Source organism: Armigeres subalbatus, chromosome 3, assembly GCF_024139115.2.
Source record: "Armigeres subalbatus isolate Guangzhou_Male chromosome 3, GZ_Asu_2, whole genome shotgun sequence".
Classification (NCBI taxonomy): Eukaryota; Metazoa; Arthropoda; class Insecta; order Diptera; family Culicidae; genus Armigeres; species Armigeres subalbatus.
The window spans coordinates 40437865-40457802 of NC_085141.1; the positions used below are offsets into that span (position 1 = coordinate 40437865).

At 42.0% G+C, this 19938-nt stretch overlaps 2 protein-coding genes across 10 annotated transcripts in view; one reads left to right on the plus strand and one right to left on the minus strand.

The window, feature by feature from the left end:
• The window catches only part of LOC134224947 (G protein-activated inward rectifier potassium channel 3-like), a 494447-nt gene that overhangs the window by 282317 nt on the left and 192192 nt on the right, over positions 1-19938 (plus strand). Inside the window, exon 1 of one of the 7 annotated variants that reach the window (XM_062704611.1) lies at positions 1650-2279. The exons of the other annotated variants lie outside the window; for them this stretch is intronic. Within the exon in view, the coding sequence (XP_062560595.1) occupies positions 2134-2279 (146 nt within the window). The 5' untranslated portion in view covers positions 1650-2133. Of the gene's footprint in view, positions 1-1649; positions 2280-19938 lie in introns of those variants that run through there. 7 annotated transcript variants of the gene reach the window in all.
• Positions 1-19938, minus strand: part of LOC134224949 (serine/threonine-protein phosphatase 2B catalytic subunit 3-like) — a 194118-nt gene that overhangs the window by 89139 nt on the left and 85041 nt on the right. The window lies entirely within an intron of this gene.

Sequence of the window (19938 nt, forward strand, 5' to 3'; positions counted from 1 at the left end):
TTCTGCGAGTCGATTAGGGTTCATTCACAAATTACATAACGCTAAAATTGACCATTTTTAACCCCCACCCACCCTCTCGTAACGTTTTTTGTATGGAATGGTTCTGAAATTTGTATGGGCCGTAACGCTCGGACAGACACCCTCCCACCCCCAAAAGCGTTATGTAATTTGTGAATGGGCCCTTAGTCAATCGTCCTTTGTCACATTTCTCAACAGCACTTAATGGCCTTCAAGAATAATTTTGTATGTTTTCAAAAGTTCGAATATTTTATTCACGAGCAAATACATTTCAAAACAATCCTTTGCATAATTTTTGTGTAAATCCATGGCATGCTGCGAAATCAGGAGCACATGGAAACGAAAACCTTTCACTCCTACGCCAGACAGAATATTGATTGGTGTTATATCGTTGTAGCCGGATTCGGCGCTTTCCCTCTCCTTGGCACTCCTCCCTGGCTGTATTGTTCGCGTTACTGACTGGCGTCGGCGGCGGGGTGGCTGCGGGAAGCCATGAATAAAACATCGACTTCCGGGAGTGTTGATGGCGCGAGTGCGGGTGCCTTCTCCGCCGAATGACATTATCATGAAGACTTTTCGTGACGGAATGGGTAGGGCGACTGTAACTGGGCCGATCGACGGATGACGGATCGCCGGATTGGAGGCGCGGTGCGACGACCGTCAAATGTCTCGTGACGGTCGCAAACAATCGAATCAGTTGAGACGCACGCGAAATGGATTCGTGACTTTGAGGAAAGAGTTTTCCTCTAAGGACAACAGTTGTCACGTTCGCCCGTTCCCCGGGTATGCCCTTGTCAGGTATGCCTTTGTCAGGCGTCCTTCTTGGGATTTTTTTTTTTGAGGCGAGGCATCTCGAATTACATGCTTCCTCGGAAGGGACGTAAAGCCATTGGCATTAGTTTTGGATCACGTTTTGACACGTCCAATGCATGCGGGATCCATGATTCGGGCAAATATAATCCTACCTAAAATGGATCAGAATAACGAAAATAGGAGTAGTAATATGTAATGTGGTAAATAGCAATAAGTAGGTGGTGTGAACTTCAATTAGAAAGAAATTGATTTCATCAACAGACGAACATTCGCCGTTCGGGTGTCGCGCATGCATTGTTCAACAGCTGTTTCATTGTTGTCGTCGCCGTCGGTTCCGTGTCATAAAGTGCACTGCACAGGTGTCCCATCGTCATCAGGTGTGGGTCACATCTCATTCGTCCTGGCGTTCAATCGGCGCTCTTCCGCCCTTCCTGAACATGTTCCACCGCACGGTTTGCAACGGCGATGGCGATGGTGATGATGACGATTTGAATTTCGCACATGCTTGCATACACCCGTCGAGGAATTCACTTGTAGCCACGTAGTACATGTAGGTATATGTGGATACGGAGCAGACTATTTTTAGCGATGGTGCTTTCTCTCGTGTAGTGCTGGGCCGAGGAGTCGGGGGCGCGACGGGGTAAAGACAATTGGCTTCTGGGTTATTTTTGTCCATCACAACCACCATGCACGGCGAGTACGGTAACACATTTAGCTCGAGATTGTGATGGGACTTTGGGGGGGAAGAAGATCTTTCCCTCAACCCTCGAGGACACTGCAGCTTGCTGTGCGAGATGATTATTTGGGTAGTTGAGCGACAGTCTACCGTCCGACCTAGCCAGTGTGTGTATCATTGGCGCCCGAGCCCTGGTCCAGAAGTCTTGGTAACCTTGGCTGCACTCGCCTGCTGTGACTCGCTTTTCTCGGGGTGCGTAAAATTGAGTGATTTTGTTTTTCTTTTGCCGTACGTTCGCGTTTACAAGAAACGTCCACCCGGGATATCCGTGTTTCGTGATAGCGATGCGGAGTCGTGAAAATGTTCAGCTTCCGAAGCGTAGAATAAAGAAAGTGTCAAGCAGAAGGCAAAGGTGCTGCTGTGGGTAGTGGATCAAAAAAGTGACAGCTTAATTAGCTGTCATAGTCGAGCCGACCGAACGAACGCGCGCGCGGAGTTTGTGTTTGTGCAGGAAGGGCAGTCGCCGCCTCCGCGCGGTTGGCAATCATCATGTTGTGCATTGATTAGAATCAGGTGGAAAAAGAGTTGTTTCGGTGTCAGTCGCGGACGAATAGTGGGTGTTCTGCATGATTGGGCTGCTGTTGCTGCCACCGGTTAGGGCCATGTCGTCGGACCGATTGAAGCAATGCCTCAGTGAGGTATCCATTGCGATCGAAAACGATAAGTGGGCTGCCATCTCGACGGAGCCAGACTGGCACGAGGAAGTGAACAGGTGGGTGGATGTCCCGTTGTTAACAGGAGAATGACAATCACTACCCACGCTGATTTCGGGCGCTTGGGGGTTGGTGGCAGGGTTGCCAGTGTGTCAGATTAATTGTCAGAAGCATTATATAGCTACGTGTGAAAAACAAAACATATTTAATATTTTATTTAATCTTCCTAGCTGTGCTGGTGATTTACTTGAACATTTAAAAAGTCACAAACAGCATTTTTCTTTCACTTTTGAGTTTTCCCAAAGCGCTTTGGAAGAGTTGTTTCATTTAGTTGATTTCATTGCAATTTTCATATTAAGAATAGCTTAATGATGGATTATTTCTATAGAAAATTCTGATACATAATGTCTACGGAGATTTTCAATTATTTGTGAGATTTCAATTGCAAATGAGAACCTGATTGGCTTCAACTTTTTTTTACATTTTTTAAAATTGTCTATGAGAAGTTTCTCACGTTCTCACGATCTATTTGTGCATTTACAAAGATAATAGTTTTGGGGTTTGAGTAAAAACGCCTTCAGTGTGTCAATCGGCGAACAGCAAGCCATGATTCTGCCTCTTCTGGTCAGATCTCCGCGGCGTGTACATACACGTATCCACGGAGAGTCGCTGTCATAACTTCGTTCCAGGCCAGAGCCACACATGTTGGCGATCCAGCGAGCAATTTTTTGGATCCTGTCACTGATTTCATGAGGTGAGTTGAATTCAAGTGGTTAAATTGTGAAGAGTGATATAGGGGGAAAGACGACTTTGGCAGATTTTGTTCTATTATTGGCAGGGGGGTTTTTGTCGACCAAATTTTATGAAATTTGGCCACAATATTCTTTGATATGCACAGAATATTTAGGCCAAATTTGAGCCTAGTCAGTCATAAAAAAAACCCCTGCCAATAATAGAACAAAACCTGCCAAAGCCGTCATTCCCCCTAGTTTAGTTAGCAAAATCACAAGGCGCGCCTGGAAGACCGTCGGAAAGGCTCGTTGTTTAGAAAATCACAAGACGCGTCTCGAAGACTGTCGGAAAATGGTTTCTGGATTGCGAAATCACAAGACGCGTCTCGAAGGCCGTCGGAACATGGTTTGTGGTTTGCAAAATGACAAGACGCGTCTCGAAGACCGTCGAAAAATGGTTTGTGGTTTGTAAAATCACAATACGCGTCTCGAAGACCGTCGGAACATGGTTTGTGGTTTGTAAAATCACAAGACGCGTCTCGAAGACCGTTGGAAACTGGTTTATAGTTTGCAAAATCACAAGGCGCGCCTGGAAGACCGTTGGAAAGGCTTGTTGTTTGTAAAATCACAAGACGCGTCTCGAAGACCGTCGGAAAATGGTTTGTGGTTTGTAAAATCACAAGACGCATCTCGATGACCGTCGAAAAATGTTTTGTGGCTTACGAAAACTCAAGACGCGTCTCGAAGTCCGCCGGGAAATGGAAAATGGTTTGTGGTTTGCAAAATCACAAGATGCGTCTGGAAAAGTCTAAAAGTTGGAATAAATGTACGGATTTGGATTAAGATTGGATTTAGATTGGTTTTGGATTGGATTTGGATTGGATTTGGATTGGATTGGATTTGGATTGGATTTGGATTGGATTTGGATTGGATTTGGATTGGATTTGGATTGGATTTGGATTGGATTTGGATTGGATTTGGATTGGATTGGATTTGGATTGGATTTAGATTGGATTTGGATTGGATTTGGATTGGATTTGGATTGGATTTGGATTGGATTTGGATTGGATTTGGATTGGATTTGGATTGGATTGGATTGGTTTGGATTGGTTTGGTTGGTTTGGATTGGTTTGGATTGGTTTGGTTGGTTTGGATTGGTTTGGATTGGTTTGGATTGGTTTGGATTGGTTTGGATTGGTTTGGATTGGTTTGGTTGGTTTGGATTGGTTTGGATTGGTTTGGTTGGTTTGGATTGGTTTGGATTGGTTTGGTTGGTTTGGATTGGTTTGGTTGGTTTGGATTGGTTTGGATTGGTTTGGATTGGTTCGGTTGGTTGGTTGGTTTGGATTGGTTTGGATTGGTTTGGATTGGTTTGGATTGGTTTGGATTGGTTTGGATTGGTTTGGATTGGTTTGGATTGGTTTGGATTGGTTTGGATTGGTTTGGATTGGTTTGGATTGGTTTGGATTGGTTTGGATTGGTTTGGATTGGTTTGGATTGGTTTGGATTGGTTTGGATTGGTTTGGATTGGATTTGGATCGGATTGGATTGGGATTGGATTGGATTGGATTTGGATTGGATTTGGATTTGGATTGGATTTGGATTTGGATTGGATTTGGATTGGATTTGGATTGGATTTGGATTGGATTTGGATTGGATTTGGATTGGATTTGGATTGGATATGGATTGGATTTGGATTGGATTTAAATTGGATTTGGATTGAATTTGGATTAGCATGGATTTTCTAATCTTTATTAGGTTGTTCTTAAATCTTATTGGTAATGAAGTTCAACATCATTGGCTTCGTTAGTTCGTTGTTCTCTAGAATGGATGACATTACCTACTTTAACTATAGATGTGTGGCACGCAATAAGAACGAAAGTATGAATCACGTTTTATCTTTCACGAACCACAGTTTGGGAACCCATGTTTTAAATAATTGTTCTGGTAATAAAACCACGATGTTGAGAGAAGTTTATTTTGGTGTGCAGTTTTCAGTGGAGTTAACCGGTTGCTCAAATGCAACCGATATTCATCTTCGTCGCTTTTAATCTTCAACCGTCTAAGACGAGTTTAGTAGTTTCCATTTAATTCTTTGCAGATACGTATTTCGACCTCAACTGTGAGATCGGCTTCAGTGTCTTGTACTTAACTCGACTCGACTTTAATCTTATTTAAAATCAATTGGAATCTTTGCATTTAGAGCTTCAAATCCTTTGAACTCATAAACTATAAATGGAATAGATGTTTACTTTCGTGTGCTAAGACTAAATCAGTTTGACACGCTGAGTAGACACTTTGGCTGAATGTATTACACGTGGTGACACTCCATCAATAGATAATTTATGATAAAACTCTTGTTCAAATAGGTAAGACTATTCCACTTTAAATATGCCCGAGATGCAAATTACTTCACGTGCTCAGTGTTGCCAGACAAACCATTGAAATGCCCGGCCCCATTTGTTTTCCGCACTTTTTCCAACGCATTCAGAGTCACTTCATTAGATAGCGGCCATAGTTGTTGACGACGGACGAGTAAATATGATTGCATTTTCCCATTTATTTGGACCGTGCCATTGAATTAATGAGGTATACTCTGGTTGGCATTAGGTTGGATGTTTTTCGAACTGTATCGATACAGCTTCACAAACTATGGACGGGAATCGGATGGGGCGGCGGCGAAGGCGACAACGGACGGTAGACGTCGATTCGTAGAAGCCTGTGAGGAAGGAAGCAAAAAAGGTGTGACATCGGTCACACCCAGATTATTTACCTTTTTCGCCCATCAGCATTGTCAGCAGGTGTCGGTTTTGGTCGAGATAAAACTTTAATTAGTTTTGCTGTTTTATGGTAGGTTGCTGGTCGGATCGAAGCGTTCAGTTTCCTAAGATGTGGAAGTTATTCTTTTTTTCGAAAGCGACTTAGTTAGCTTTTCAACTTGTGTTCTTATTAGCTTTTCTACAATTATTAATTGACGGCTTTCTTTGTCCTTCATTGCATGAGTTAGTATGTTATGTGATGAGTGCGATGATGCGGTATGTTCAGGAAAACATATCTGCACGTAGAAGCTACATAAAAAGCCGTCTTGAGAATCAAACTAAAAAAACTTGGGAATCAAACTAAAGTGTGCCCCAATATAGAAAAGACAGACATAGTCCTACGTCAAAAAGTTGTTTCAAAACATGTTCAAGACAAAGTCGCTGCACGCAAAGGAGGTGATTATGTTTATCTCCAGCTCACAATTTTCCATGCCGTTATTTGCATATTTTACGCCAAATTCTTTCACCAGAGATTAAACTAATGTTTGCTTATTTGCAGCATGTCTAATTCTGAAATTTGAGTCCCACTCGAGAGATTTTTGTTTTTGAAAACGTGAGGTGGACAAAAAAGTTAACATTGTGTTCCATTCGGAATTATCGTTTTCAAATGTCAATTTGAGCTTAGTTCTAAAGAAGTGTAGCAAAACGTATGCATTGAAAAGTACAAATTTGTTATTTTGAAGTGATAAAAAACGTTTTCATAATTAATTGCATTGTAAAATGTGACTTTTGTAGACTTGTTTGACGAAAACACGTGTAGAACTAAGAGAGCAATATTTTTTTGCGCAACGTTTGTACTGCTGTTATTAGACCACTTCTCATCTCTCTCGTAGTTGCTACTCCGTGATTGACCAGAACAATCACAATTGCACAAGGAATCAATGGATGGAAGCATAGGATTAGTTCTCCAACCTCTATCTGCACAGTCCGTGAGCTCTATTATTTTTAAATGGTCGATAACGGCGCTGGCCACGTCCTCACGGTCTATTGGGGATGAGAAGAAATTGATGATGCAATCACTCGCCCACTGCAAGCCGAAAACACCTCTGCAGTCGCCACGCGTTCATGGGGATTTTTATTGGAATTTTGGTGTTTGGTTCCATGGTAGAGGTTCGTCTTGGTTAACGAGTTGATAGTAATGCAAGGGTGGTGTATATTCTAATTCAGCGGTTCTCAACCTGGGGAACATGTACCCCTGGGGCCAGCAAAGGTACCCCAGGGGTACCTTGGACAAAAATGCGTAATGGCGGACGTATTACATTTCTCATTGATAAAGTTTTGATAATTTTGTATTTTTTATTTCAAAAATTTATATTGTACATAATATGCAATGCGATCAATAAATCCCAATTGCATCCTGTCTTCCACAACCAGCACAATGTATGAAGGGCTGCGGAACAAAAGATCAAACGAACAAAACGTCGAATGAACAAAATGATTTTTTTTTTCACTAAAGCTCGTTTGCAACAAAGAGGATTAGAAGCATCCTTCTACGCTTCTCGGAAGCCTTCATCCAAGCAGCTCGATAGCCTCCTTTCAAGAGGCTCGGAAACCTCCTGGGCACTTCAGAAGCCTCCTTTCAAGTGGTTAGGTTGCCTCCTTTCAAGAGGCTCGTAGGCGTCCTTTCAAGAGGCTCGTAAGCCTCCTTTTAAGAGGCTCGGAATTCTTCCTTCGAGAGGCTCAGAAGCCTCCTTTCAAGAGGCTCGGTGGCCTCCCTTCAAGAGACTCGGAAGCCTCCTTTCAAGATCCTTTCAAGAGGCTCAGAAGCCTCCTTTCAAGAGGCTCAGAAGCCTCTTTTCAAGAGGCTCAGAAGCCTCTTTCCAAGAGGCTCAGAAGCCTCCTTTCAAGAGGCTTGGAAGGCTCTTTTTTAAGAGGCTCGGATGCCTCCTTTCAAAAAGGTCAAAGCCCTACTTCAAAGAGGCTCGAAAGCCTTTTTTTGAGAGGCTCGGAAGCATCATTTCAAGAAGCTCAAAAGCCTTCTTTTCTAGAGGCTCAAAAGCCTTCTATTTAAAGGCTCAAAAGCCTCCTTTTCTAGAGGCTCAATAGCCTCGGAGGCTCGGAAGCCTCCTTTCAAGATCCTTTCAAGAGGCTCGGAAGCCTATTTTCAAGAGGCCAAGAAGCCTCCTTTCAAGAGGCTGAAATGCCTCTTTCCAAGAGGCTCGGAAGGCTCCTTTTAAGAGGCTCGGAAGTCTCCTTTCAAAGGCTCAAAGGCCTCCTTCCAAGAGGCTCGGAAGCCTTTTTTCAAGAGGCTTGGAAGCCTCCTTTCAAGAGGCTCGGAAGCCTCCCTTCAAGAGACTCGGAAGCCTCCCTTCAAGATTCTTTCAAGAGGCTCGGAAGCCTCTTTTCAAGAGGCTCAGAAGCCTCCTTTCAAGAGGCTGGAAAGCCTCTTTCCAAGAGGCTCGGGGGGCTCCTTTTAAGAGGCTCGGAAGCCTCCTTTCAAAAGGCTCAAAGACCTCTTTCCAAGAGGCTCGGAAGTCTTTTTTCAAGAGGCTTGGAAGCCTCCTTTCATGAAGCTCAAAAGCCTTCTTTTTTAGAGGCTCAAAAGCATTCTTTCTAAGGGCTCAATAGCTTCCTTTTCTAGAGGCTCAATCAATAGCCTTCTTTCAAGAGGCTCGGAAGTCTCCCTTCAAGAGGCTCAGAAGCCTCCTTTTAAGAGGCTCGGAAGCCTCCCTTCAAGAGATTCGAAAGCCTCCTTTCAAGATCCTTTCAAGAGGCTCGTAAGCCTTCTTTCAAGAGGCTCAGAAGCCTTCTTTCAAGAGGCTTAGAAGCCTCCTTTGAACAGGCTCAGACGCCTTTTTCCAAGGTGCTCGGAAGGGTGATTTCGAGAGGCTCAGAAGCCTTATTTCATGAGGTTTTTAAGCCTCCTTTCAAGTGGTTAGGTTGCCTCCTTTCAAGAGGCTCGAGAGCCTCCTTTAAAGAGGCTCGGAAGCCTGTTTTCAAGAGGCTCGGAAACCTCGCTTCAAGAGGTTCGGAATTCTTCTTTCAAGAGGCTTAGAAGCCTCCTATTAAGTAGCTTCAAAACCGCATTCAGGAGGCTCGGAAGCCTATCTACAAGAGGCTCAGAAGCCTTTAATCAAGAGGCGCGGAAACCTACTTTTAAGGGATTCAAAAGCTGGAGCTTTCCTTCAAAGGGTTCGGAGTTATTTTTTCAAGAGGATTGGAAGCCTTTTTTCGAGTGGGGGGTACCTCGCAAGAAAAAGGTTGAGAACCGCTGTTTTAACTGGATGCTTTTTCTTTTATTTCGAATTCTAACCTGCTAGTTTGTCAAATTTGTAGGTATATAAAAATATACAAAGCAGATGGAATGGAACGGGCCTACGTTTGAACTCACGACCTCCTACGTATGAGGCAGAAGTGGTAGCCATATGACCACCAAGCCCGTTTTTTGAGAGTTGAACCTAAGTATGTATTTAAAAAACCCATATAATAAAATAAAAAAAAAAGCCCAGATTAATCCACCTAGCGGCGATGATGGCTTTCTCGTGCATCGTAAAATGTTTTGAAAAAGTCACATAAGAAAGGTCAAAAAAGTACTTTAGGGATATAGATCGCATTGCTATGATTTTTCAATAATTCCGAAATGCAATGTCCGATCGGGCCAATTTTCAATAGCAAACAATGTGTTCGCATTCTCCGTCACATGTTGCGAGTAAATCTGGTAATGCTAAGTTTCAACAAGTGTGTCTACAAAATTCGTACACACACATACAGACATCACCTCGGTTCGTCGAACTGAATCATACACTATGGGTCTCCAGGCATTCTATAAAAAGTTAATTTTTTAAAGATACAGAATAAAAAAACAAAATTTACATACGAAATTGTACTTTTGTGTATAGAATTCCGTTTTATTCCCTTTGAAATTCTTAAGTTTTTTTTTTCAAAATTCCTAACAATTTCCCGTGAACATACCAGAGCAGAATTCTTGCTCTGAAAATGCGAAGGATTCCCGGTGGAAATTCTGAATAAATTTCCGTAAAGAATCCGAAGTATTTTCCGTGGAAATTTCAAAGAATTTCCAGTGGACAATCCGAAAAAATATACGTTGAAGATCTGGAGAATATCTTGTGTACATTCAAAAGAATCTCCCGAAGAAAATCCGGAGGACTGCGAAAATCCGATGAAAATTTCGAAGTGCCGTTTACATTCCGAAGAAATCCCAAGGGCTTCCCGCACATGAGCATTGCGAATACAAATTTATTGGTCTAAAGTAAGTTTGTATCCGCAATGCTCATGTGCTGCATTTGTAGTTCTCGAGCTCTAAAATCGACTGGTGACTGACGTTAGTTGATTGGTTGAGAAAATTCCGAGAATGTTTGGTCTCCAAGTAGGAGTTCCTCGCTCTAACGGTGCTGAAGTAATTTACATGTTTGCATGATTGAACGTTCATATGAGTTAACATTATAATTTACTACAATAATCTTATTTACTGCGATATCTGTATGTCCCTAAGAGTGTTTTTCAAGCCTCCGGTAGTTTTCAAGCCTCCGGTGTTTTCAAGGGAACGGTAGGTATAATGTCTTTAGATACTTTTAAGAATATGCGGGGTTGCTTTTAATTAGATACCAAGTGTAGTTAACCTGATATACCAATTAATCTGATCTTCAGAATAATTTGGAGAACCTATAACATCTACATTAATCTAATTTGAACTGTGTATTATATGCAAGTGGTCTATGTCTAGGGATTGATTTTTGTTATGAAGTTTTGAAGTTTGAAATTGGTAAATCGAAATTTCCTACATTCTGTATGACAGTACGAAATGGAAAGAAATGAGCATCCCTAGATCCATAAATAAATTGTGAGAAACGCTTAGAGGACGCCCGGGTACCTATACTGTTTGAAATCATGTTTTCTTGGTCGACGACCAGTTGATTCAAAAGTATAGGATTGCTAATGTCGTTACTGTTCGCATGACTAACATGTAGGTTACTTCGATCTGGCAGCCAAAGTACCGGTACTACAAGTGTCAAACCGATGTTGGTGATGAAACAAAACATGCACTATAACATGATGCATAAATTATGGCCAACTGAAGCTTGTTGAAGCATAATTTGACAAAAAAAATGTATTGACTACAGCGCCACTAGCGTTTACTACTTATGCTTCTACTGTACGGCCTCTTGTCGAATATGGTGTTATTGACTTTAGTATTTTAAGGCAACGAATGCCCATCCTACTTTGTGACAAAATTACTTTGGACTTTTCTCAATCAACCAGTCACCAGCAGGGGACTGAAGAGAAGGCTAATACGCCTACCCACCATTCATTCAATATGGCGTAGAATGTTTTTGTTTTAATTTCGTTTAAGGCCGATACAAATATTTAAAATCTATTTTGTCTCCCCCCTCGGTTTTTTGCCAAAAAATAATATTTTGAGGGGGCAACAAAATTAAATTCGGATAATTTTGAGGATTTTCAAAACATTCTTTAACAAATCCGAGGAGTTTATTTTTATTTTTTTCATTTTAATATTTATTTTTTATTACCCCCCCCCCCCCCCCTTGACCCGGAGACCAGTAGGACAAAAAGTCAATTAAATATTTGTAACGGCCTAACTCGTGATAACAAAACTTCGGAAGTATCGACGAGCTATTTTTCGACATAAAGAAGCCATACAAACATAAAAGGCTCGATGTACCTCAACTAATTGCAAGTTTTCTCCAGAAGAAGTTAATTGCCGATAATTAGCACTAACTGCATACAATCCAATCACCCAAAATGAGCGCTGTATTCGAGTATACTACCCAGAAACTGGGTACCATAAACAAAAGTACCAAAAATGATGTTGGGTAGAGTGCCATTGTACCGCGGATGACAGGCGTTTCACCCTCCTGGTCACCAGTGGATGAGGTCGAAAACTACAAATCTCGCTTAACTTTTCAAAAGGACCTAAGTAACATTTTTTTCATGAATTAATTTGAGTACTGCAATCAAAAGCTTTCATGTTTTTCTGTTGATTGCGCTATTTAAATTAATTCATGCAAAAAATGTTACTTAGGTCCTTTTGAAAAGTTAATCGAGACATGCTCATTTGGTCCGAAAAAGACCAAAGTGTGCTGTGCTCCAGTTTGGTTGCGTTTTGTCGTCATTTTCATTTCAGGCATCAGCCGATATTTGGATGGTTCGTGGTTTGTAAATTTGCAGATGCTGAGGATTCGACATAAACATGGCGGACTTTAATACTAGACCAACTTTTGAAAATGGCGTAAACAACAACCAAAATTTATTCCTTTTGATTCTTTGTCCACATATATAGCTTTATATGTAGACGAAGAATCAGAAGGAATAAATTTTGGCTGTTACGCCCTTTTCAAATATTTCTAGAATAAATATTATAGTGTTAAGTGTGGACATGAAAGGTTGTAAGAGTGTGTTGTGTTCTCAGAACATCCGTAATTTTTTTTTCTGGATCCATGAAGAATATACGAAGGATATTCTATACGATGAATGATCTCATTATTGTTTAATATGAATGTATACTACAATTCTAGACCTGTGCGCCGGTCATATAATCGGCGGCGACGGCGTAGTGGTCACTTTCGCCCCGGCGGCGCGCCGTTGGCTTTTATTTTAACGTGGATTTTTGAATTCACGCGGTTTTGATTGGCACGGTACGAATCGCTCGTATAAAAATCGACTTCAGTGGATTAAAATTGTCAATTCTATTGATCATCAAACAGAACATTACATAGTTAATTACCAGCGACACTAATAATTACCTGATCTCAAAATGTTATTTAAATTAAAACTATTTTCTTATTCTCTGATTTTGATGAATCAGAAATTTAACAACGAATCCTGCTTCACTTGTCGTAACCCTTGAGCAATATTGAGAATTAGACTTCGGTATCATAGGACTAATTTATTTATATTTTTTTCCAAAAGTTTTCCTAATTCAGGATTTTGATAAACTCCAGTCGATTTACTTCTTAATATAAGGGGAATGACGGCTTTGGCAGGTTTTGTTCTATTATTGTCAGGGTTATTGTTATGACTGATTATGCTCAAATTTGGCTTAAACATTCTTTGCATATCAAATAATATTGTGGCCAAATTTCATAAAATTTGATCGGCCAAAAACCCCCCTGCCAATAATAGAACAAAACCTGCCAAAGCCGTCTTTTCCCCTATCTAAATTAATAAAAAATCTAACTACTATTCTTTGAGTTACATATACAATTGGACAATGTTTGAGCGGAGTCCACTAATGACAACCACAATGGACAGTTTACTCCCCACCTCGCGTTCTTGTATGCACAAATCTCAATAGATGATCAACATAACTAAAATGAGGTCTGGCTGAGTAAGACTGGGGCACGATGAACTACCAAATTTAATATTTTCCCTAAAAGTTGGTTAAATATGACAAAAAAAAAAGTTCTTGGTGGAGTTCCTGAAGAGATTTCCGGAGGAAACAACGATTTGTTTGACGTTTCATTAGAAATTCCTTTGTAAATCCCTGTAAGAAATTCTGCGGAAACTCATATAGGCATTTTTTCAAAAACCATCAAGGCTCTCGTTGGGAAATTCCTTTAGTATAACCACAGGTAAACCCATAAAATATTCTTTCAGGATTTCATTTGGAAATTTATTAAGCAATGAAATAGTTTCCGAAAAAAACCTAAAACAATTTCCTAAGAAATTGCTGAAAAATCTTCGAAGGGTTTCAGAAAGGACTCTCCGAGGGAATAGCGAAAAGAGTTTACAAAGACATTTCTGGCAAAATTTTTGAAGAAATTTTCGAAAGAACTTAGTGTAAAAACTTGGCCAACTTCACTTTTGATCCCACGACGGACTTTCCACAAATCACACCAAGGAAATACAAAACCGAACTAGCTTGTTTGCTTGTAGACTCGTAGACTCGTTTATTCGTCATAAGGAACAAAGGCCTTGTTTATTAAATGTATAGGTATTTTATAATTTTGCCCGGAATCGAAGGAATTCCCGCAGATAAATCAGAAAGAATCTTTTCACCGATTTTTTATTATTACTTTATTATTGTGTTGTGTTTTGTTTTGTGTTGTTTTTCAGTAAATAAAATTTGAAGCGTGAACGCGGGAAGTTTGAATTGGGTAAATCACGACTTGGGCCTATGGACTCGCTTCCCGGCTCACTGCACAGAAAACTAATGATTTCTCGCTTAACTTTTCAAAAGGACCTAAGTAACATTTTTTTTTATGAATTAAGTTGAGTACTGCAATCAAAAGCTTTCATGTTGTTCTGTTGATTGCGCTATTCAAATGTAAAATGTATTCTCAAACCGAACAAAAATTCACCTCGGTCCAAGAACTTCTAGCCGCACCATGCTGCCATCGGGTAAATCATGACGTCCTACTACACAAGCTCCAAAAGTTAGGTGTTTCACTAGCAATGACCGTTATGGTCAGCATGATCCAATAAGGTTTATGGCTTCGCGTTTCAACGATGCATTTAGGTTTTTCGAGTTTGATGAGGGAGCTTCTATATTTGCTAACCAGTTAAGGCTGCGAATGTGAAGTCGCGCGGAAAACAACAGATGCTGTAGAATATGAATGTAGATTTTTTTATAGTAATTGACTGTTTTGTAAGTTTCTGTGACTATTTTGTAGACATGTGTGAATAGCTGTTAGTAAACTTCATTAAGACTATAAGTCAGATGGAGGTAACAATAAAATAAATAAATAAATAGAAAAAGAAAAGGCCAGGATTATGAAAATGATCTTTCATCGTTAATAGGAAAATTGTCTAATGCGTTGACGCTATCATGTTATTTATAATTCTCTCGATTTTAAAAGGTGAAAAAAATATTGTTTCTAAGTATTTGGAAGAAATTTGGATGAGTAAATTTATCTTCTCAACCAAATAAAAATGATTATGAATAATACCATCTGGCATCTTGTTGTCGTGGAACGTGCATATTTTTGTTTACGTCGCATTTTCTACCGTCCCGAGAGAGAATAAGAGTAAAATGTTGAGAGATTGAGTGAAATTTTGCTTAGGCCGGGAACTGGTTTTTTGTATGCCGAAATGGGAATCGCTATGACTGAAATGAGTGCTGCACCTCGTTAATTTAAATCAAATAAAAGCTTTTTTGAACGATATTTAGCACGAATAGCTATTTTTTAAGCAGAAGTGAACCCCAATGCAGTATTATACAGCCCACAAAATTCAGGAATAGTTGCTTCCTGTCATAAATATCAATTAAATAATGCAGTCGTACGCATGTTAGGCCGGGAATGGGGTAAGAAACTTCTATGAACTCGGCTTCATAAGCTTCAAGCTTTTTGCTCGATAATAATTTTTCAATTCGCATCTAATTGTGCATACGTGTCCATATATCTTATGGTTTGCATAGATCGTTTCACTCACCAAGGTAAATCCAGATCTGTACTGCGTCGTTGTTATTAACTTCTACTTAATTTCAACTCTCGGTCTGGGTACATTGAGGATGGACAGCAACTCTTCGGCTCCATCTGTTAGTTTTCTTTGTAATTTTGATTCTTCAGGTCTATCACGGAGTTACAATCTATGCTCATGCTCATTAGCATTGTGCTCGTTTGGTCCAATTAGCTCGAATTTCACAATTTTCTTCATTTATCAGTCCAAATGGATTCTAAGGTTTGGCACAATTTATCAAATTTACTTTATTTTAGCCTGCTGAAAAAGCTATGGAATAATGACATTCGGCAGTTTGGTTCATGATCGTCGATTTAAAGATCAGCGGATGTGCATTTAGAGGACAATTATCAAGCCTAACGACAATTTGCTGGGCCCAACTATACTTTGTCTTTAATCCTCCACTGGAATATCGGGGAAGTCCCGAAAAAAATGTATCATATTACGCATTCATGCTCAGGGGGGCAAGTTAATTGCTGTAGCCTAATTCAGTGCAGCAAAAAGACCATGTTTATTCCGACTTGGGTAGGGGAGTATTCGATTAGACCGAACATGTGGTAGATTGTGAAATGATTTCAATAGTCACATCGAAAATACATTTGATGCTTGTCTCCACTTGTTTCAATGTATATTACTTTACTGGATGTCCAGCAACTTTTTGTCAAATTGTCAAATATTTTCTGCTTTTATTTAGCAATAATATTCATGATTTTTGGCTTTCAGTCACGTGAAAATGTTGATAATTTCAAATCATTGTTTCGATCCGGATGACTTGAAATTATCAACATTTCCATGTGATTGAAAGTCGAAAATCCTGATTACAAGTCGAAATCCCTAAAAAATACCAATAACATCCATGAAGAAAAAAAATAAAATATCCGATTGAAAGTTGATTTGGGCTGGGAACAGCTTTCATAGTGATGGGCGACATGCAAAGGCGCGTGATCGGGTGGTGGCCGATCAACGAGAGAATGTGCAGGTTGAGGATCAAAGGCCGGTTCTTCAACTTCAGCATAATCAACGTCCATAGCCCACACTCCGGAAGCACTGATGATGATAAGGACGCATTCTACGCGCAGCTGGAACGTGAGTACGACAGCTGCCCAAGCCACGACGTCAAAATCATCATAGGAGATTTGAACGCTCAGGTTGGCCAAGAGGAGGAGTTTAGACCGACTATTGGAAAGTTCAGCGCTCACCGGCTGACGAACGAAAACGGCCTACGACTAATTGATTTCGCCGCCTCCAAGAATATGGCCATTCGCAGCACCTGTTTCCAACACGGCCTCCCGTATCGGTACACCTGGAGATCGCCACTGCAGACAGAATCACAAATCGACCACGTTCTGATTGATGGACGGCACTTCTCCGACATTATCGACGTCAGGACATATCGTGGCGCTAACATCGACTCTGACCACTATCTGGTGATGGTTAAACTGCGCCCAAAACTATCCGTCATCAACAATGTTCGGTACCGACGACCGCCGCGGTACGACCTAGAGCGACTGAAGCAACCTGATGTCGCCACTGCATACGCGCAGCATCTCGAGGCAGCGTTGCCGGAAGAGGGTGAGCTCGATGGGGCCCTCTTGAGGACTGCTGGAATACAGTCAAAGCAGCCATTAACGACGCAGCGGAGAACAACGTCGGGTATATGGGTCGAAGTCGACGGAACGATTGGTTCGACGAAGAGTGCAGACAGATTCTGGAGGAAAAGGACGCAGCGCGGGCGGTCGCGCTGCAGCAAGGTACCCGGCAGAACGTGGAACGTTATAGACGGAAGCGGAGACAGCAGACCCGCCTTTTTCAGGAGAAGAAACGCCGCCTGGAAGAAGCGGAGTGCGAGGAGATGGAACAGCTGTGCCGTTCTCAAGATACACGCAAGTTCTATCAGAAGCTCAACGCATCCCGCAAAGGCTTCGTGCCGCGAGCCGAAATGTGCCGGGATAAGGATGGGAGCATCTTGACGGACGAACGTGTGGGGATCGAAAGGTGGAAGCAGCACTACGAGGAACATCTGAATGGCGCTGAGAGTACAGGCAGTGAAAGTCAAGGCAGCGGAGGAGATGACAACGTCAGTTCAGCGGACGATGGAAGCCAACCAGCCCCCACCTTGAGGGAAGTTAAGGATGCCATTCAACAGCTAAAGACCAATAAAGCAGCTGGTAAGGATGGTATCGGAGCTGAGCTCATCAAGATGGGCCCGGAAAAGCTGGCCACTTGCCTGCACAAACTGATAGTCAGAATCTGGGAAACCGAACAGCTACCGGAGGAGTGGAAGGAAGGGGTTATATGCTCCATCTACAAGAAAGGCGACAAACTGGAGTGTGAGAACTTTCGAGCGATCACCATCCTTAATGCCGCCTACAAAGTGATATCCCAGATCATCTTCCGTCGTCTGTCACCATTAGTGAACGAGTTCGTAGGAAGTTATCAAGCCGGCTTCGTTGACGGCCGCTCGACAACGGACCAGATCTTTACTGTACGGCAAATCCTTCAAAAATGCCGTGAATACCAGGTCCCAACGCACCATCTGTTCGTTGATTTCAAGGCGGCATACGACAGTATAGACCGCGTAGAGCTATGGAAAATTATGGACGAGAACAGCTTCCCTGCGAAGCTTACCAGCCTGATCAAAGCAACGGTGGATGGTGTGCAAAACTGTGTGAAGATTTCGGGCGAACACTCCAGTTCGTTCGAATCGCGCCGGGGACTAAGACAAGGTGATGGACTTTCGTGCCTGTTGTTCAACATTGCGCTAGAAGGTGTCATGCGGAGAGCCGGGTGTAACAGCCGGGGTACGATTTTCAACAGATCCAGTCAATTTATTTGCTTCGCGGATGACATGGACATTGTCGGCCGAACATTTGCAAAGGTGGCAGAACTGTACACCCGCCTGAAACGTGAAGCAACAAAAGTTGGACTGGTGGTGAATGCGTCAAAGACAAAGTACATGCTTGTGGGCGGAACCGAGCGCGACAGGGCCCGCCTGGGAAGCAGTGTTACGATAGACGGGGATACCTTCGAGGTGGTTGAGGAATTCGTCTACCTCGGATCCTTGCTAACGGCTGACAACAACGTTAGTCGTGAAATACGAAGGCGCATCATCTGTGAAAGTCGGGCCTACTACGGGCTCCAGAAGAAACTGCGGTCGAAAAAGATTCGCCACCGCACCAAATGTGTCATGTACAAGACGCTTATAAGACCGGTTGTCCTCTACGGACATGAAACATGGACAATGCTCGAGGAGGACTTGCAAGCACTCAGAGTATTCGAGAGACGGGTGCTTAGGACCATCTTTGGCGGTGTGCAAGAAGACGGTGTGTGGCGGCGAAGAATGAACCATGAGCTCGCCCAACTCTACGGCGAACCCAGTATCCAGAAGGTAGCTAAAGCCGGAAGGGTACGATGGGCAGGACATGTTGCAAGAATGCCGGACAGCAACCCTGCAAAGATGGTGTTCGCTTCCGATCCGGCAGGTACGAGACGGCGTGGAGCGCAGCGAGCGAGATGGGCAGACCAGGTGCAGAACGACTTGGCGAGCGTGGGGCGTATCCGAGGATGGAGAGATGCGGCCTCGAACCGTGCATTGTGGCGTCAAATTGTTGATTCAGTGTTATCTGTTTAGATGTTAACTAAATAAATGAAATGAATAGAACAAACCACACCTAATGCAGAATCATCTTACCTGAACGGCGACTTTACCATCGAAGAATTCTTTCGCGCCATAGACATCGCAAAGGGGTATTCAACAGGTAACGATAACATTGGATATCATATGATTCGACGTCTTCCACTAGCTGGCAAATTGGCGATGCTCCAAAGCTATAATAAAGTATGGTCGTCAGGCAAATTCCCCGACCGTTGGAAACAAGGATTAGTGGTCCCCATACCTAAAGCCGGAGGAATCCAACAGAATGTAGATGCCCCCTGTCATAAGACGAGTTTATACAATTCCATTGAATTCCACCACTTAATTGTATCTTGACAGATACGTATTTCGACCTCAAAAGTAAGGCCGTCTTCAGTGTCTCGTACTTGACTCGACTTAGTCGACAAGTCGAGTCAAGTACGAGACACTGAAGACGGCCTTACTGTTGAGGTCGAAATACGTATCTGTCAAGATACAATTAAGTGGTGGAATTCAATGGGATTGTATTAACTGGTCTTATGACAAGTGAAGACATTCCACTAAAAAGCTCAAAATAATTTTTCTCATCAGAATGTAGATGGTTATCGTCCGATAACACTTCTCAGCTGTATAGGGAAAATATATGAACGCATGGTCAACCATCGATTAATGACTTACCTAGAAGAAAATGGAATTCTGAACCCCCAACAACATGCTTTTAGAGCGGGTCGCGGTACCTCATCGTATTTTTCCGAACTCAAGAAAATACTGAATGATGCAGAGCAGTCCGGGAACCATGTTGAATTCGCTATCCTTGATATTAAAAAAAGCATACGACCAGACTTGGCGACCCAATATTTTGAATCAGTTACAAAACCTTAACATCGGACATCGCATGCGCAACTGCATCTCTGATTTTCTAGAAAATCGCCGATTTCAAGTATGTTACGGGGGAGCAGTGTCAACTGAAAGGGTTCAAGAAAGCGGTGTCCCCCAAGGATCAGTTACGGTGTTGAACTTAGTCTGTAGATTAAAAAAACACCTTAATAAAGAAAAAAAAAAAACCAAGGATCAGTGCTCGCGGTAACCCTGTTTTTGCTGGCTATTAACCATATCTTTGAAGCTATACCAAGCAATATACGAGCACTAGTTTACG